Raw genomic sequence first — 18,215 nt, 5'->3', positions numbered from 1 at the left:
AGTTGTTGAACCTCTTGAGTTGTGAAAACTAGCTTTTTATTAAGTTGAACATGTGCTCTTTACCGCAGAATGTTAAAATGAAGTGAATTCAAACAGTTTTTTTTACCAAGTTACACATCTCAAAAGGAACCAAACTGGTGTAATTTATGTATCCTTTTATAATAGCCTACCCCGTGGCTCAGGAGTTTTTCTCACCTGAACTGGCATTAATTGGAGTTAAAAATTAGATGAAGATTGTCTTCATCTGAAGAAAATAGATCAAGATGGGATGAAGAATTTAACTGGAAGCAAAACTACAAATCAAAGCTTTCTGATGTGTAGAATGACACTGTATCATGTCATCATTACGTGAGAGGGCTCACCTAAAAAATGTAGAGTCATGATATATAGGTAAACAATGGACAAAACATCAACAGGTTTCAGAAGGAAGCAGTGTACTTCCCTGGCCTATTTCCACCCTCCGCCCACTGCTTCCCCTTCTGAGAAAAGTGAATATGTCCAACCTCTGCATAGAATATTGTCATATATTCAATGTACACAAAAAACAAACATAAGGATGGCCTCACCATTTATCTCTTCTGTAATGTTTACTTAAAATGAGAGAGTATGGTTAATATGTTTCCATATAGATAGGTTGTATTTCATATTAACTCCACTGATGATGTAAACTGTTTATTACACCAATCCGTTTGAATACCAGTATAAAGAATATTGCCCATATTGACAGTTTGTTACAGTTTTACACTCTGCTGTACCTCTAATAAACCCAAGCTCCAGTTCAGCTGTACTGAACTCATGTTGTTATGTTAATGATTAAGGACAACCCGAGGTTCTTTGCTTCAAAAATGCGTCATGCCAACAAAAACAACCAGTCTAGAACACTGTGTTAGGAAATGAAGTCATATTCCAGGGAACAGTTATTTGTTTGGATGAATGTCACAAGTAAAGTAATCAAACAAAAGGAGGCCAAATCTCCAGTTGAATAAGTGTCCTAGTTACTGACAGCTGGTTAACATTATTCAGCCAGTGATCCAAACCCAGCATCTACTTTATCTTTAAGTGTGTACAGTATTGTCCTACTGTACATGATGTGTGTGTGTGTGTGTGTGTGTGTGTGTGTGTGTGTGTGTGTGTGTGTGTGTGTGTGTGTGTGTGTGTGTGTGTGTGTGTTTTTTCTTGGTATGTTATCATTTATCCTCCCTTCACAGCCTTGAACTTTGTTTACAGTAGAGAGCCTGCTGCCAGGACACATAGACAGTTTGACCTGAGCGATAAAGCCTGAGACCTCATTTCTTTCTTGGATGCTGTTCCTGTTATTCTTGGACACTGTTTATTAAGGCTGCCACACAATCTGCAAAATTGTTTCAGTTGGAGATGTGTGCTGTGAAAAGTGTTCTCTTGAAGTGTTCTTGTGCAGTAGCTTTGACATAAACTGGTGTCATTATGACTTTATAGACCAGAAAGCTCGTGGCAATATGACATGAAGATGAGATATTGCAGTCTACATATGGAAAGAAAGTACCCATACACACTTCATCCCAGCTTGAACAAAAAGTAGGCCTATGTCCCGTCAATAAATAATCCGATCTATGCAGAAACAGAGCGCTCCTTTTTCTTCATTTAAGACAAAAACAAGCTCACACTAAAGGTCAGTCGCCTGAGTCCATATAATTAAACACAATAAATCAACATAGTCCGGAAGGAGAAAACAGCTGTGTGATTTGTGTATTTACAATCATACAATTTCATAAATAAATACATCATATCTTCCATGCTTCTGTCAGGAATTACAGAACGTTTGTGTTATTCAACAGGCTGTCATCCTGCTAATGTAATGGCCATTGGTAGTGCCCTTATTATCTAAAAGGATAAAGAAATGTAATTCTGGAAATATTTCATTCTGAAATTAGTGCTAAAAATCTGATGGAATGATAAAGGATAGTAGATCTATGTGAAAGGTGACTATTCTGAAACTACTAAAGCATCTCAATATTGATTCATTCTGAAAAACCAAAGGCAGCAAACACAATTAACACAGTTAACTTGTAACCTGTATTTTGTGAATGTATGACACATTTACAACACAAAAAGGCTTGTCAGACCAAAACTTCAGGCATACGTAAAGTACCAATCACAGTGTAATGATTCTAAAATAAATAAGCATTTATTTATGTACATCAAATGTTTAACGGTGTAGAAATTCTACACTGGGACATCATGACCAATTTTTTTTATGAATATTTACAAATACATTATGAACATAATATTTACATATTCATGATCTGCACTGTTGATGTTAGTTAACACACATTTCTGGATTTATTCCATATGGCTATTGAATTAAACAATATGTTTAGCCCCAACCCCACATAAAAAAAAACACAACAGAAACATAAACAAACACTTTCACTGACTCAACAATAATGTCTTTGTTAGGCTTAGGCCATATATAATTACCCAAACTTTCTGTCTGTCTAATACCTGTAACACTGTGACATCCTCAAGGTCAAACACCTTTCATTGTAAACAGTTAGACACATTCATTTCACTCTGATCTCAGAGAAAGAGGTGTCAAACATTGTGGCCTAAAGCTACCTCAGCACTATCCTTAGTATTTGAATAAATCATCTGGTTAAAAGGGTATCAGCATGATATATAATGCACTTGGACGGCTTCTATTCCAGTACCTAGAACCGTCATAATCAGTTTTTACTTAGTCAAATAAATCTCTCTCTCCAGTAAACAATGCTGTGAAAACCATTGAAAGGCAACTTATGTTTCTGAACCTGAATGAAGACATTTGTTACACTCTTAGAAAAAAGGGTTTTAAAATGGTTCAGCTGTCCCCATAGTAGAACCCTTTTTGGTTCCTGGTAGAACCCTTTTGGATTCCATGTATAACCCTCTGTGGAAAGGGTTCTACATGGAACCCAAAAGGGTTCTATCTGGAACCAAAAAGGGTTCTTCAAAGGGTTCTGCTATGGGGACAGCCCAAGAACCCTTTTAGGTTCTAAATAGCACCCTTTTTTCTAAGAGTGTAGTCTGTGTACTACTGTTGCATGACACATGAACAATGGGCATGGCTCCTATGGTCACACGGTCCCGTAAACCAATTTTTTTAAGGCTTTCTGTCATAGAAGAATTACACAATTATATACTGCTCTCACACAGTTGGGCTGAAAGAACGGGAAGCTTGAGAAGGAGTGGATGACAGAAAGTAAGACAAGGGAGAAAATGAGAAAGATACATCTCAGACAGACTGTCCTAAATCTACTGTCTTGGCTTGCAATTAAACACCATATTAGGGAAATTGACAGCAATAGTGTTACCAAGGCACATAGACATACAGTATAAGTATCAGTGTGTTTAACCGTCCATTTGGATAGTGCTCCACTTGTGAGGCAATGTGGACGATTGGTATAAAAAGCTATGATTTGGCTTTGTCCCTGTCTGGTGATGTAATAGAGGTAAAATTGGTTCATGTATAGAATTCAAAACAACATTCACTATCAAAGGGTTTCATTTCAACAAGTGGCTCAGGTGTTAGTTTAAGTCAGATTTTGATATTAAAACAATTCAGGAACAAAGAAATTAGTCTAGACATAGTGAAAGATATGATCCGCTCATTATTTCTCAACATTTTGTCAGAATCGGATATAAGTAAAATAAATACCTTCGTTATTTACAATACCTAATTTCTGAATTCTACGTAACAAGAAAGAGCGATTTTTCTCAATTCTAAGTGGTGTTAAATAAAGTTGCAGTCACCTCATATATCAAGGGCACTTCTTCACAAACACAAAACACTCAAATATTACAATTACATTACTGTTCTTTCATAATGGGGTTCAACTTCTGAACAGTCTTCCATTTGTAAGACATTTCACAGTTCTGACAAATAGTCTCTGAGAAAATACTATGGTGTAGAATGGGCCAATTAAACTCAAACTTGGTGGAGATGAGTTGATGGTCTCTTATGGCTCTGGATTGTGCACAAATGGGCAAGAAAGACACATGAATGAGAAATCTTCCTCCTTTTCTTGCTTTTCTTTCCAGAGCTTCCATTTGTCTTTGAGCACACAGTTATTTGGTCAGCGGTATGACACTTTCTCTGCCTTCTTATGTCTGAGGTTCTGAGGTAAAAAATAAAAAATAAAATAAGATTGTCCAGGTAGCTTATATAAAATGTTTCTCTTACTCCTCCGCTCTCTCCTCTTTAAAGCGTTTGTGTTGGCAGGGAACGGCAGCACTACGGTCAAGCCTCATCATCAAGACTCACAATCTGTCTCTGAAGGGAAGGAAACAAAGAGGAATACATTAGGTCACTGAACTACAGCTACTGTACAACATACCATAGGCTACATATGCTACTATAAAAACACTAGCATACTCCAAGTGACATTGAGATTGACTGTGTATGACAGATTGGCCTCTTACCGGTGGGTAGGAGTAGCCGTCTGGACTGTGGCTCCTGCATATGTGCACCTGGTCTTCAGTGGTCTTCTGGTAGACTGGGTTTTCAAAGTGAATGGTGTTAGTGTTCTTCAGCCTGTAGTTCCTCCACAGCAGCACGGCACCAAAGGCCACCAGACACACAATGGCTGAGAGACAGAGAAAGAGAGAGAGAGACATACAGGTCAGGGGGGATTTGTTGATGCTAAAGTGGGGTTTTAACATCATTGGTGTGTAATAATCATACTAACTGTGTGTCTAAGTCAGTGATGTTAAAGCAACTTACCTATAGGCAGCGCGATGTATAAAGCTGCAGGGGTTGAAGGGGCTGTGGGTATAGCAGCAAATTCATGGCGGATGTCTGAAGGGAAAAACAAGACAGATTTAGATCAATGATACACCATGTCAAAGTGTGATGTTCCAGGAAAGTCTCATCTTTAAAAATATTCATTGCTGATAACTCCTGCATTTAATGAGAGCACACATTAAAGTCATGCTTACCCTGAGTGGTGACTTGAGGCACTGTGGTAGTCTGGGCCTGGGGGATCCTGGGTCTATCTGGCTGGGCAGGCTGGGGGTTGCGTGGCACAGGCTTGGTAGTGCGGGGAGGCGCAGGCGTAACTGTGGTAGCGATGATGGGGGCCTTAGTGGTGGCGCGGGCTGGAGGTGCAGGGGAGGTGTGGGCGGGTGCCGATGGGGGGTTGGAGGCGGGAACAATGGGCTTGACTGGAGCTGCAGGTGTTGGTGCAGCTGGTCCATATACAGATAACACTTAGGTTAGATATTATACAGGAAGCAAGGGATCATGTATTTCCCCTGTGTTATGCTACATAGAGAGGCTGAGGGTGCTAGCTAGATATATACCTGGTACACATTTCCTCATGTCTTTGGCCAGCAGCATGTTGTCAGGGCATGCACAGGTGTACTTGGGGGAATGTATGCCCACCTGGGGGGCTGCCAGACACATGAACTCACAGCCTCCGTTGGCCACCTTGCACCAGTCTCTGCCTGGAGTGGGGCAGAGGGGAGGAGGGGATTAAGTCTGGGTACTGGTTTGTCTCAATAGAAAGCACCTTGCTATTGCTATGCTACTGCAGCATTGTAACTTCATTGTAATAGTCTGAGGCTCCAGACACAAAAATAGCACTTTGAATAAAATGCATCCCTGAGGTGCAACCGTCACGCCAAAACCCATTGGTGTCTAACTCCACGGCATAAACAAACTACTGATCTAACTAACTATGGGAAGATTAAAAAGCTGAGAGACCTGATACATACCAGTTGGCTGTTTGAGGTTGTGGTACAACACAATGTCCTCTGGGGATACCAGGTGCTCTGCCACAGGCTTGATGTCCCTGCCTGTCACACGGTTGGCACTCAGAATGGCATTGTTGCTGACATCTGTCCAAAACACTCTTTCCTACACACAGAATACACAGTACTCCATTTAAACATGTCTAATCTCTGCATAAACATATTAATTATATATGGTTATTTTCAGACTTATTTTCATAGTGCCTCATTTAAAAGTTAAAGTTGTAATTTTGGCACTCACCTCAAACACAGTGATGCCTAGGGGATGGGCTAGCCTGTGTTCATCTATAATGAGTGTTCTTCGGCCGCCACCCTGGACGTCGATACTGGAGAGGGTGTGCAGCTTGGAGTCCACCCAGTACAGCCGCTGGTTCAGCAGGTCTGACCAGGGGACAGGACAAGAGACACTAGTCAGACCAGAGTGACCATCCAGAAACACACACACAATTATGCATGTGCACCCTCACACACAAAGGTAGGAAGTTATGAAAGTGCTCACCAAGTGTGATTCCATTGGGCCACACAATGTCGTCTGTGACCAGAGCAGCACGGTCTCCTCCGTTCAGACCTCCCTTCTCAATCTTGGCTGGAGTTCCCCAGTCAGTCCAGTACATGAAGCTAGGAGGGCAGGAGAACACATTTATTAAAGCATGTCCTCATTCAACAAATATCCTGTGTAGGCTCAATGTTTCAGTCATTATGCTCATTCCTGAAGCCAGTGTGGGACCTACTTGCTGTGGGGGTCGACCACAATAGCGCGGGGCTTGGCCAGGTCATTCTGGAAGAGAGTCTTGCGGCGGCTCCCGTTGGCGGTTGACACGGAGATGCTGCTGAGGATACTGTCGGTCCAGTAGATGTTGCCGTGGACCCAGTCAAAGGCGATGCCCTCCGGAGCTTCGATGTCGCTGTCAATCACAACTTTGTGTTGCGCTGTGTCTGCAGCCACGTCCATTGAAGTGCTGGATTGTAGGAGAAGGGTCAAAAATAGAGAGAAAATATATTTATTATACCATCATCATCATCATCATTCTAATCATCATCCTCATCAAGATATCACTGGGAGCAATAGGCCGACAACAGGGCTCTATGGATAAAGATAACATGGAAGCTTTGCTCACCTGTAGATCTTCTTCTGGGAGAGGTCAGACCAGTAAATCTCCTTGGCAACCATGTTCATGTCCAGAGCTACTGCATTCTTCAGACGAGGGATGACACACGTGTACTCACTCTTGTCCAGTGTCATCTTCCTCACCTCATGGCGATTGGTGAAGAACAGATAGGCTACAGTGCCTGTGTGATCAGACGAGAGAGTATCGTTCCAATAACTGCAATGCATGACCCATGACAATATAAAAATAACCTTGATCAAAACATGAGCAAAGTAAGCATTCAGTCTTTCTTAGGTCCAATACTTACCGATGGCCTTGCAGGCTTTGGTGGCTGGGTCGACCTGGTAGCCCTCCTCACACTCGCACTTGTAGCTGCCCATATGATTGACACAGATCTGGCTGCAGATGTCTGGGTTGGCACACTCATCGATATCTGTGGGAAGAGGTACAGGACATATATGACGTCTGTGTAACTGGCAGTGTTGGAGAAGGTAAACGGTGGCGTAGGGTCAGACGAAGGGGGTGTGACGGTAACAGCACTGAGTCATCATGGCTCCACAGGGAAGTGGTCCAGTCAGGACAGAGACCTTCTCACCCCACTATCATCAGCTTTACACTGCCATACAGGATTGAACTAAGGCAAAGGTATCAATGGGCACATCGCCTGGCACTAGGCCTAATGGATGTACAGTCTGAAGTCCACATTGGCAAGGACATCAGATCCAATATGGCTGCTGATTGAGCCAACTTTTTGGGCTCTGTGGACACACAAGCAGCTATAGTGGTAAGGAGTTTTACCTTCACAGCGTTTCTTGTCCGTCAGGTAGTAGCCGGTGGGGCATTGGCACTCATAGCCGATCTTCAGGTCATTGCAGATGTGTGAGCAGCCGCCATTGTTGTACAGGCACTCGTTGGAATCTGCAGGGAGGGTCAGAGGAGAGAAAAGGGACAGTTCAACACACCAGTCCACAACGCCTTCTTTCTTTCAGCAACCACAGCTAGTTAGCATTCCCATGGTTTCCATCCAACTCATTTTACGTGAGAAGCTAACTATAGGCAAAACTATTTTCCCCCTAAGTACATGTTCCATCTTCATACTCACCACACTCTCGGAGAGGCTCATCTGACCAGTCCATGCAGTCACGCTGCTTGTCACACACCTTCTCCATGCTGATGCACTCCCCACTACGGCACTTAAACCTGGTGGGACCCTTGCAATGGCTCACTGTGGAGGAGAGGAGAGTGTGACTATAACACAAAGGAAGTATTACCATTCCAGTAGGTCACAGTAGTAGAAGCAGGGGTAGTAGCTTTATGTGGGGCAAGAGCCTACCATTGACACAGCCTATTTCATCACTCAAGTCTCTGCAGTCGTACTGGCGGTTACATTGGCGGCCGCCGTGGATACAGGTGCCATCACCGCATTGGAACTCATCGGGGCGGCAGGTGAGGCGGCCTATGGAGAGAAGGAGAGATTGAGAGGTCAGTCAAAAATCCATATGCAACTTACATATTAAAGACAGAAAATATGAAAGCGAATATAGCTAACAGAAGTAATAAAAGGGTAGTAAGAGAGAGGGAATGTACTCACTACAGTTGGTCTCGTCAGAGCGATCCAGGCAGTCGAACCCTCCATCACATTTCCAGCTGCTGTGGATACACTCCCCGCTGCCACATTGGAACTCCCGAAGGGAGCAGGGCTTGGGGGCACCCTCAGGGGCTCGCGTCCCACAGTTCTGGGGCCACTCGTCGGAGCCATCCGAGCAGTCAGCGTCCCCGTCGCAGGCCCACAGGCGCGGCACACACACAGAGTTGTTGCACTGGAAGGAGGTGGAGCTACAGGTGCTGGGTGGGCAGGAAGCCTCGTCGCTCCCGTCATCACAGTCCAACTCCTCATCACACACAAAAGAGGCTGACACACACTGGCCGTTACTGCAGCGGAATTTGTTATCTGTGCAGTGCTTGGGCGCTGTGGGAGGAACAGAGATGTGTGTGTTAGAGGGGAGCCTCGTTTGTCAGGCTTATATCAGTTGGGAAAGAATGGGACTGAGAGGGGAAAGAGAGAGTAGATGAGAGAAGGGGAAATGTTGGGAGGTAAGTTGGGGAGAAGGGTACAATAGAGAGTGGAAAAGACAGGACCACTCACCACAGCTCTCCTCATCAGCTCCATTCTCACAGTCTGCTTTGCCGTCACAGAGCCAGGTACTGGGAACACACTGGTTCAGACGACCACCACAGCTAAACTCTGTGGTTCTGCATGTTCTGGCCACTACAGGTGCAACCGAAAAGAGAGAACAACCATCAGAGACTGAAACTGAAAAAGATGTTGAACTAGAAGTGTGGTTCAATCCTCTATTGTATTCCTATTAGTTACAGCGGTATGTGTTACTCACAGCAGGTTCCGGGGAGCTCATCAGTTCCATCTCCACAATCATCTGTGTCATCACACACCCATCTCTGCGTAATGCACTTCCCGTTCCCACACAGGAACTGCCTGATCCCACATACTGTCTCTGCGTCTATAAGGGAAAAACACACGTACCCACACGGTCAGTCCATGACTATTCATTCTGGAGCATTTAACTGACTAACATTTACAACCACGGATACATTGTATAATGGGACAATAAATCTCTCATGAATGAAACCAATTGCTGTTCTATTTATTTCTGGGAAGCACACAAACCAGACGCTTTCCGAGAGGACACTGTATATAGCTGCACACTGATCTGGTACTGGTACTCCTGGCAAAGTACACAAATCAGACGCTTTCCCGAGAGGGGTTGCATGGCAAGCCAAGCCCATGGCACTGCAAAGCCTTAGCAGGATAGGACAACCAGTGGTAATTCTGGCTGTTCAGTGGGTTATGGCTGGGATGCTGGTAACACATCAACAAAGAGGCAGGGGGATGGGTGGGAGAGGCCCATTATGACCCTCTCCCTCAACATACACACACATACATGGACAGACACATACACATGCAAATTCCAACCTGCCTATAGAGGAATGTGGAGAATCTACAACTCAAACACACTGACACATGCACACATACACATGCACACACACACACACACTAATGTTTACACCTGCCATTGGTAGTGGAGAATGTAGATTTTTGTAAGTAATTGGGTGGTGGTGACTGATGACAAATGAAAAGAGATCGTAGACATTAGTTTCTCACCAATGGTTTCAGCTGCAGGAACAGTAATACCTACTGAATTGCACTACCATGTTATTTCAAGGATGTAAATAAGGGAATTAAAGATTGAACAATTTATGCTCATTGGAAGAAGGCCCGTAGTTTGGCCTACATTTTCTTTACTGAGATATTTTGGTCATAAACTGTGACAGCGGAGTTCTGCTGCTTTTCGTTCCGTTCTATTCAACAGATGTCAACCGCAGATCTGGGAAAGTGGGTGGAAATTAAATGGGGAAATCTAGTACAGATATTTCTCTGTGAACAAACAGTATGAACATGAGAAGTCAATGTCCTCAGTCACCATGTCTCCACAGCTAAACAGGTTACTGCCATTCCAGTTCTGGACCCAGCTGTCCCCATGTAGAGTGTACTATGGGCGGCTGTATTGGTGGGACCCTCTTCCATGTGCACTCCCTTTCTTTAAAGGTTTTATCATTAGTGACTTTAGTCTTATCTTACCTGGTTGTCTTATCTATAGAGTTCCCCCGTGAGTGAACAAAACAAGCCACAAAATAAGAGCAAAACAACACGTGAATGAATACCCACACAACTGAGAGAGAACATAAAAGAATACCCAGATGTGATCACATTTCACACTGCCATCCCTTGGAAAACGGTTTGGGTTCTAGTAACTCACACAATATGACCCTCTACAGCCAGGTGAGTATATTGACTAAATACCTGCAAACTCTAATTAAAAGCTATCAAAGTCTCTCTCTCTTTATCATATCCACCTGTCCTCATTCCCAGAGAGAAATGATGGTCAGATGCAGGCGAATGCCCTGCCTTCAATAACATTTGGTTAGGCTTAAAGTTCAGTCCATCAAAGGCTTGGACAGACAAGGTTTACTGATTAACCTTGGGGAGAAATGTAACGTGGCATACATGTTTGTCTGTCCTCTGATGTGTGGTGTGTTTAATTGATCTTCTGTCCTCTATCAGGACAAGCTGGAGGAGAGGAAACAGCTCTGCCCACTGTTTGATGAGCTGTTGAAGCTGGCTAATAAAGTAGAAATCTCTTAATATGACACTTAGAAGGCATGGACATGGTTCACAGATAGCCTGATAAAGGGATTTGCACAGGCTTACAGTTAATCAGTACCACTTTCTAAATATGTGATGGAACAGATCTTTTTTGAGATGGAGCATGTCATTCTGCAACTACTTTTATTTATCGCTTAGCATTCTCCATTTAGGCCCTCAGAAAATGTCAAGGCAAAAACGGTATTCTTTCTGATTATTTGCAAAGAGTTTGAATCAAGTTCCCAGTGTGAGTCTCCCATTCGATGTCACATTCTCGATATATCTGCACGTCACAGATTGTGCAATATGAGGGATGTCCGCTCCTCCTGATAAGACAATGGACAATGTGAGAATGAGCACAGAATGTTTCAGACTGCTGAAGCTCTCACAACAACACAACTCTGTTGTGTCAATGGATAGGAGTGTGAGAGCCAGTTCCAACACGTTCCAGGCACTTTTTCCCAAACATTTCCATACTGGCCCCAACACTAACACTGGAAGTTATTGCATACAGGGCAAATGGTGTTGAACCAATATGTTGGAATGTTGCCTCAAGAGAAATACATAAAAGTCATGCTTTGTGGAGGTGGGCAAGAGGGATTCCTTTAATTCTCAGGGTGGCCCACCACAATGATGCCATAGGGCCATCAATACATCATGAAAGGGTCAAAAACATGAGTGAACAACAGAGAATCTAGATTGCAATGTGACAGGTTATTACATCAGTCGAGGAGAACACATTTAGTCTATTGCAGCCTTGCTATGCAGCCTAATTATACAATAATTCACTTGTAATCTGCTGTACCTGAATTTGGAAGATTTTTGCACTTTAAAGCTAGAATGAGCAGTTGAAACAATAGAGCAACACCCCGCCTCTGTTTTGGTAAAAAGCTGAGGGATGGGCCTGAAGAAATGTAACCTCTCTCAAATTCATAGACAGAGCCAGACTATGGATGCAAGGACTGACCATCCATGATATCAACATTATAATTTGAACCATGTTTTAAGACTATGCAGGGTTTGTTTACATTTAGCCTATATTGTTTACAAACATTGGAGGAAAAAAGCTTATATTTTGGGTTCTGATGGGGTTCAACAGCTGGACTAATCTCATTAGGTATGTATAAGTGGCACAGCGGTCTAAGGCACTGCATCTCAGTGCTAGAGGCATCACTACAGTCCCTGGTTTGTATCCAGGCTGCATCACAGCTGGACATGATTGGGAGTCCCATAATTGGCCCTGCATCGTCTGGATTTGGCCAGGGTAGGCCGTCATTGTACTTGTCTAGTTAAATAAAAATATAATCAATGGGTGTATATATAATTATGTAGATACCCTTAAACGTATAGTCATTGCGCTAATGCTAGTTAGCATTGGCTCGCTAAACTACCTCAAACGTCCTTCATACTGGCCACATGGTATCCACGAGTTCATCTGACTCTTGGGAAGTAAATGGCTTAATTGGGAAAATCCCGTAGTATCCCTTTAATTTATAAATCCTGAAATGGATGTAGCAATGAAGGATTATAGCTTTAAAAGAACAATAATCTACTAACAAAATAATTGTTTTGCACAAAAAGTATTGCACAATAGTGCAAAACTGTAAACTGCCGCTCTTCTCAGCACACGCTACAATGTTAACATCCTTTAGCCTCGCCCGGCTCCTATTCCACAGCAAGCTTTCGGAAACGTCTTGTTGCACATTCTTAAATCTGATTGGCCACGTAATCTCATGGCCAACAACAAATCAGAGGCTGTGAACGTAGTTCATTCATACAAATGCCGGTAAAAATAGATAATGTATCTAAAGGTAAATACGAGTGCAATGACGAAATAAATACTCGCCTACGCATTGTGATCTGATAATAATAAGAAACAATTTGTGTTGCACACTATCGCAGCTTCTTCAAGATGCAACACAAATTTGACCTACATTCTACAAATAACTAGCCCCCTCCCACGTCGTGATGCGTCAGGCGATGTCCACGACTGGGCTATTTAAACATTTCAAATCGTTTGATAACTGCCATTTACGATAGACATAATATTTAACAAGAGGTAGGCTATGTTTAAAAATATACTTACTTTGCCACTATGCATTAATGGAACAAATAACAAATAAACCAAATGAATTGGGAATTATTCCGAAGTTTACGATACACTAGAGTAGACCTATGTTAGAATAAAGATACTTACTTGTTTGGACAACACAGCAAGCCAGGAACACCAACAGCCCGCACAGCAGCCGCCCCATAGTCTGCAGCCAAATTGTTAAAATTATATACACTTTACTCTGACTGTCAATAAGGTATTATGATACAGCTATAACAATGTTAAAACGATTGTTTTATGTTAAAGTCACTGCTTCCAAGCTATTCAGTTCCTCTGCTCTTATGTTCTGGATTCAGATGCGCTTGGGACGAGAGGTTAGACAAGGATGCTCCTGACAGTGTAATCATGTTTGGCAACATCAGATCAATTTCAATGTGGTCCAGGAGTGGGCTGGAACGGGAGGAGCCCAAGAAGCATAGGGCGGGGTTTGGAGTGGTGTGATCTCTGGAATACAGAGCCCCACTATGGAAAGGCGTGTCTTCAGACGCTCTATTTTACTACTGTTTAACCCTTGAGTTCATTCTTAAAGCTCAACGGTTCTACATATCTCAGTAAAACTATCTTGTGACATTATGATAAAACTGTACATTTTCATGACTCAGCTCAATCCAGACACAAACAGAAAATGACATAGGCTGTTGTGGTTCCTCGAGGTTGTCCCTATGAAATACAACAGCACTGAGTGGGGGGAGGGAAGAAAAATAAATAGGATGCTAGTGGACCAAACAATAAGCACAGAACATGTTATCAGGTCTATCATGATGGCCTTGAGGACTAATTCTCATCTAGTTTGTACTTGCTCTATCTATTTTTAATATTGATCTATCCAATGTCCATCAGTGTGCAACGACGCACCATCTCTTATACAAAACACAAAAACGCCACAGCCAAACGACTGTGTTTTTTCCCTCATGGTCAGAGCGGCAATGCGTGACAACACAAATAACAGCAAAACAAGTAGTCAAACTGCTCCAGTTGTCATGGGTCTGCTGCCCCGACCAGCATTAGTATGACATCCTGCCATGCCTCTGTCAACCAGTAACTGACTACAGCCCCCATCCTATTTCAGACCTAATAGAACAAGCTCAAAACCGTAATCTAATAGTGGCCTCACATCAGAGTTGCGGATCTAGCTACACACAGTAGCTGGAAATAAGATGGCAGGAGAAGCCAAGGCTTTGATGATGACAGCAAATTATATAGCTATTACCCTCTCCTTCTGAAGCAATGATGTTTTATTTAGTAACAGGGAGTGGTAACACAGATGAAATCCTGATTATGTCAGACAGATTTGGATCATACTACACTAGATCAAGATGAATTAACAATTCAATTTCATCTTAAATACCTTACAAAATAATCATTTCTAATTGTTTTTTTACTCCAGGATTGAGATGTATTTCCTTCACATGGATTCTCAGAAAGCTAACCTAATATTTGAGACCAATAATAGGAGTTGACAGTCACACAACTCTCTGCCCTCTGGTGAGAGTGGGTCCTCTCAGTGACCGGCCCTTGAATAGCCCGCCATGGGGCATGAAAGCTTCTGAAACTGGGCCAAGGAGAACCACAGAAGTGCCTAATGAGACTGTACTAACTGTGCTGCCCTCACTGCTCCCGCTGTTGGACTGCTGATGGAGCAGATACAGTGACATTTCACATTTTTTAAATAAAGTGGTGATCCTAACTGACCTAAAACAGAGAATTTTTACTAGGATTAAATGTCAGGAATTGTGAAAAATTTAGTTTAAATGTATTTGGCTAAGGTGTATGTTTTTCACAATTCCTGACATTTAATCCTAGTAAAAATTCCCTGTCTTAGGTCAGTTAGGATCACCACTTTATTTTAAGAATGTAAAATATCAGAATAATTTTTTTACATTTACATTTAAGTAATTTATCAGACGCTCTTATCCAGAGCGATTTACAGTAGAGTGCATACATTTTATTACATTTTAAATACTGGTGGAGAGAATGATTTATTTCAGCTTTTATTCCTTTCACCACATTCCCAGTGGGTCAGAAGTTTACATACACTCAATTAGTATTTGGTAGCATTGCCTTTAAATTGTTTAACTTGGGTCAAACGTTTCAGGTAGCCTTCCACAAGCTTCCCACAATAAGTTGGGTGAATTTTGGCCCATTCCTCCTGACAGAGCTGGTGTAACTGAGTTAGATTTGTAGGCCTCCTTGCTCGCACACACTTTTTCAGTTCTGCCCACACATTTTCTATAGGATTGAGGTCAGGGCTTTGTGATGGCCACTCCAATACCTTGACTTTGTTGTCCTTAAGCCATTTTCCCACAACTTTGGAAGTATGCTTGGGGTCATTGTCCATTTGGAAGACCCATTTGCGACCAAGCTTTAACTTCCTTACTGATGTCTTGAGATGTTGCTTCAATATAGCCACATAATTTTCCATCCTCATGATGCCATCTATTTTGTGAAGTGCACCAGTCCCTCCTGCAGCAAAGCACCCCACAACATGATGCTGCCACCCCCGTGCTTCACAGTTGGGATGGTGTTCTTCGGCTTGCAAGCCTCCCCCTTTTTCCTCCATACATAAAGATGGTCACTATGGGCAAACAGTTATATTTTTGTTTCATCAGACCAGATGATATTTCCCCAAAAAGTACAATCTTTGTCCTTATGTGCAGTTGCAAACCGTAGTCTGGCTTTTTTTATGGCGATTTTGGATCAGTGGCTTCTTCCTCGCTGAGTGGCCTTTCAGGTTATGTCGATATAGGACTCGTTTTACTGTGGATATAGATACTTTTGTACCTGTTTCCTCCAGCATCTTCACAAGGTCCTTTACTGTTGTTCTGGGATTGATTTGCTCTTTTTCCCCCGAAGAACGTTCATCTCTAGGAGATAGAAATCGTCTCCTTCCTGAGTGGTATGACGACTGCGTGGTCCCATGGTGTTTATACTTGCCTACTTTTGTTTGTACAGATGAACGTGGTACCTTCAGGCATTTGGAAATGGCTCCCAAGGATGAACCAGACTTGTGGAGGTCTACAAAATATTTTTCTGAGGTCGTGGCTGATTTCTTTTGATTTTCCCATGATATCAAGCAAAGAGGCACTGAGTTTGAAGGTAGGCCTTGAAATACATCCACAGGTACACCTCCAATTGACTCAAATTATGTCAATTAGCCTATCAGAAGCTTCTAAAGCCATGACATCATTTTATGGAATTTTCCAAGCTGTTTCAAGGCACAGTCAACTTAGTGTATGTAAACTTCTGACCCACTGGAATTGTGATACAGTAAATTATAATTGAAATAATCTGTCTGTAAACAATTGTTGGAAAAATTACTTGTGTCATGCACAAAGTAGATGTCCCAACCGACCTGCCAAAACTATAGTTTGTTAACAAGAAATTTGTGGAGCGGTTGAAAAATGAGTTTTAATGACTAAGTGTATGTAAACTTCCGACTTCAACTGTATATTGTTTTGTATTTAACTAGGCAAGTCAGTTAAGAACAAATTGTTATTATAATGACGGCCTACACCAGTCAAACCCAGACGATTCTGGGCCAATTGTGCGCCGCCCTATGGGACACCCAATCACAGCCGGGTTGTGATACCCTGGTTTGAATCCAGGCTGTGTCTGTCGTGATGTCTCTAGCACTGAGATGCAGTGCCTTAGACCGCTGCACCACTCAGGAGAATATGAGTGAAAAAGTATGGTCACATTTAATTTGCTTTGTTAAACCTACCCTTTGGAATGATTTTGTTAGCAATGCTGAATAAAAAAATAAACGCAACATGTGAAGTGTTGGTCCCATGTTTCATGAGCTGAAATAAAAGATTCCATACATTTTCCATACACACAAAAATCGTATTTCTCTCTAATTTTGTGCAGTAATTTGTTTACATCCCTGTTAGTGATCATTTCTCCTTTGCCAAGATAATCCATCCACCTGACAGTTGTAGCATAAATTTGAAGTAACTGATTAAACAGCATGATCATTACACAGGTCCACATTGTGCTGGGGACAATAAAAGGGCACTCTAAAATGTGCAGTTTTGTCACACAACACAATGCCACAGTTCTTTCATGGGCTGCATACTCGCCAGACATGTCACCCATTGAGCATGTTTGGGATGCTCTGGATTAACTTGTACGACAGCATGTTCCAGTTCCCACCAATATCCAGAAACTTGGCAAAGCCATTAAAGAGGAGTGGGACAACATTACATAGGCCATAATCAACATGCATGAGGCAATTGGTGGTCACACCAGTTACTGACTAGTTTTCTGATCCACGCGCCTACTTTTTTTAAGGTATCTTTGACCAACAGATACATATCTGTATTTCCAGTCATGTGAAATCCATAGATTAGGGCCACATTTATTTAAATTGACTGATTTACTTATATGAACTGTAACGCAGTAAAATCTTTGAAATTGTTGCATGTTGCGTTTTTATTTCTGTTCAGTGTATTTCATTTTTCAGGTGAAGATCACCCAACAATCATTCCCACGATAGCACATTGGTAGTAGTCAGAGACAACTAACATAGCGAAGCAGGGCTGGGCTTGGTTAAAACCCTGGATGGGAGACCAAAGGTTAACTGTAGACATATTAATTCTCCAGTAAGGGGTTCTGACCAGCCTGTTATTTTTTTTTTTCTGATAGCGGATATAACTTTGACATTGTTTTAAAGGTGTTCTACATATTTTATATACGTTTTATCTATGTTGGAATTTGGTTACCATGATAAGAAAATCCTGTGGTTGAAATTTCACCCTCGAAACAGCAGTTTACATTGATTACTTTTTTCAAATCCCATGTATTTTCCATGTAGATTCCACATCACAACACATTGACAAATTACATTAGAACAACGTTGACTCAACCAGTTTGTGTCCAGTGGGTTGGCTGGGAATGAGAGTCATTTCTCCCTCACAAGAGAGGAGACATGCGAGTCAGATCAGGTTCCTCCAGCTGCAGTAGAGCCTGTTGGCCCAGTGATCCATCCTGACAGACCTGGGAAGCA

At 42.3% G+C, this 18,215-nt stretch overlaps 1 protein-coding gene across 1 annotated transcript; it reads right to left on the bottom strand.

Annotated features, from left to right (window-relative positions):
- Nucleotides 1-2,033: 2,033 nt before the first annotated feature.
- LOC106601326 (low-density lipoprotein receptor) lies at nt 2,034-13,565 on the bottom strand. Its single transcript, XM_014193442.3, has 18 exons — nt 13,295-13,565; nt 9,269-9,394; nt 9,022-9,144; nt 8,467-8,844; nt 8,209-8,331; nt 7,978-8,100; nt 7,674-7,793; nt 7,183-7,308; nt 6,885-7,056; nt 6,498-6,725; nt 6,266-6,384; nt 6,008-6,147; nt 5,731-5,872; nt 5,317-5,460; nt 4,954-5,202; nt 4,739-4,813; nt 4,438-4,601; nt 2,034-4,288 (listed from the first exon to the last, which is right to left on the bottom strand). Exons 1-18 carry the CDS (start codon nt 13,350-13,352, stop codon nt 4,256-4,258), a joined length of 2,643 nt encoding a protein of 880 aa, XP_014048917.3. The 5' UTR covers nt 13,353-13,565; the 3' UTR covers nt 2,034-4,255.
- Nucleotides 13,566-18,215: the final 4,650 nt, after the last annotated feature.

This window comes from Salmo salar, chromosome 03 (genome assembly GCF_965601325.2).
Source record: "Salmo salar chromosome 03, fSalSal1, whole genome shotgun sequence".
Classification (NCBI taxonomy): domain Eukaryota; kingdom Metazoa; phylum Chordata; class Actinopteri; order Salmoniformes; family Salmonidae; genus Salmo; species Salmo salar.
This window is presented reverse-complemented; position numbering and strand designations above follow the sequence as displayed.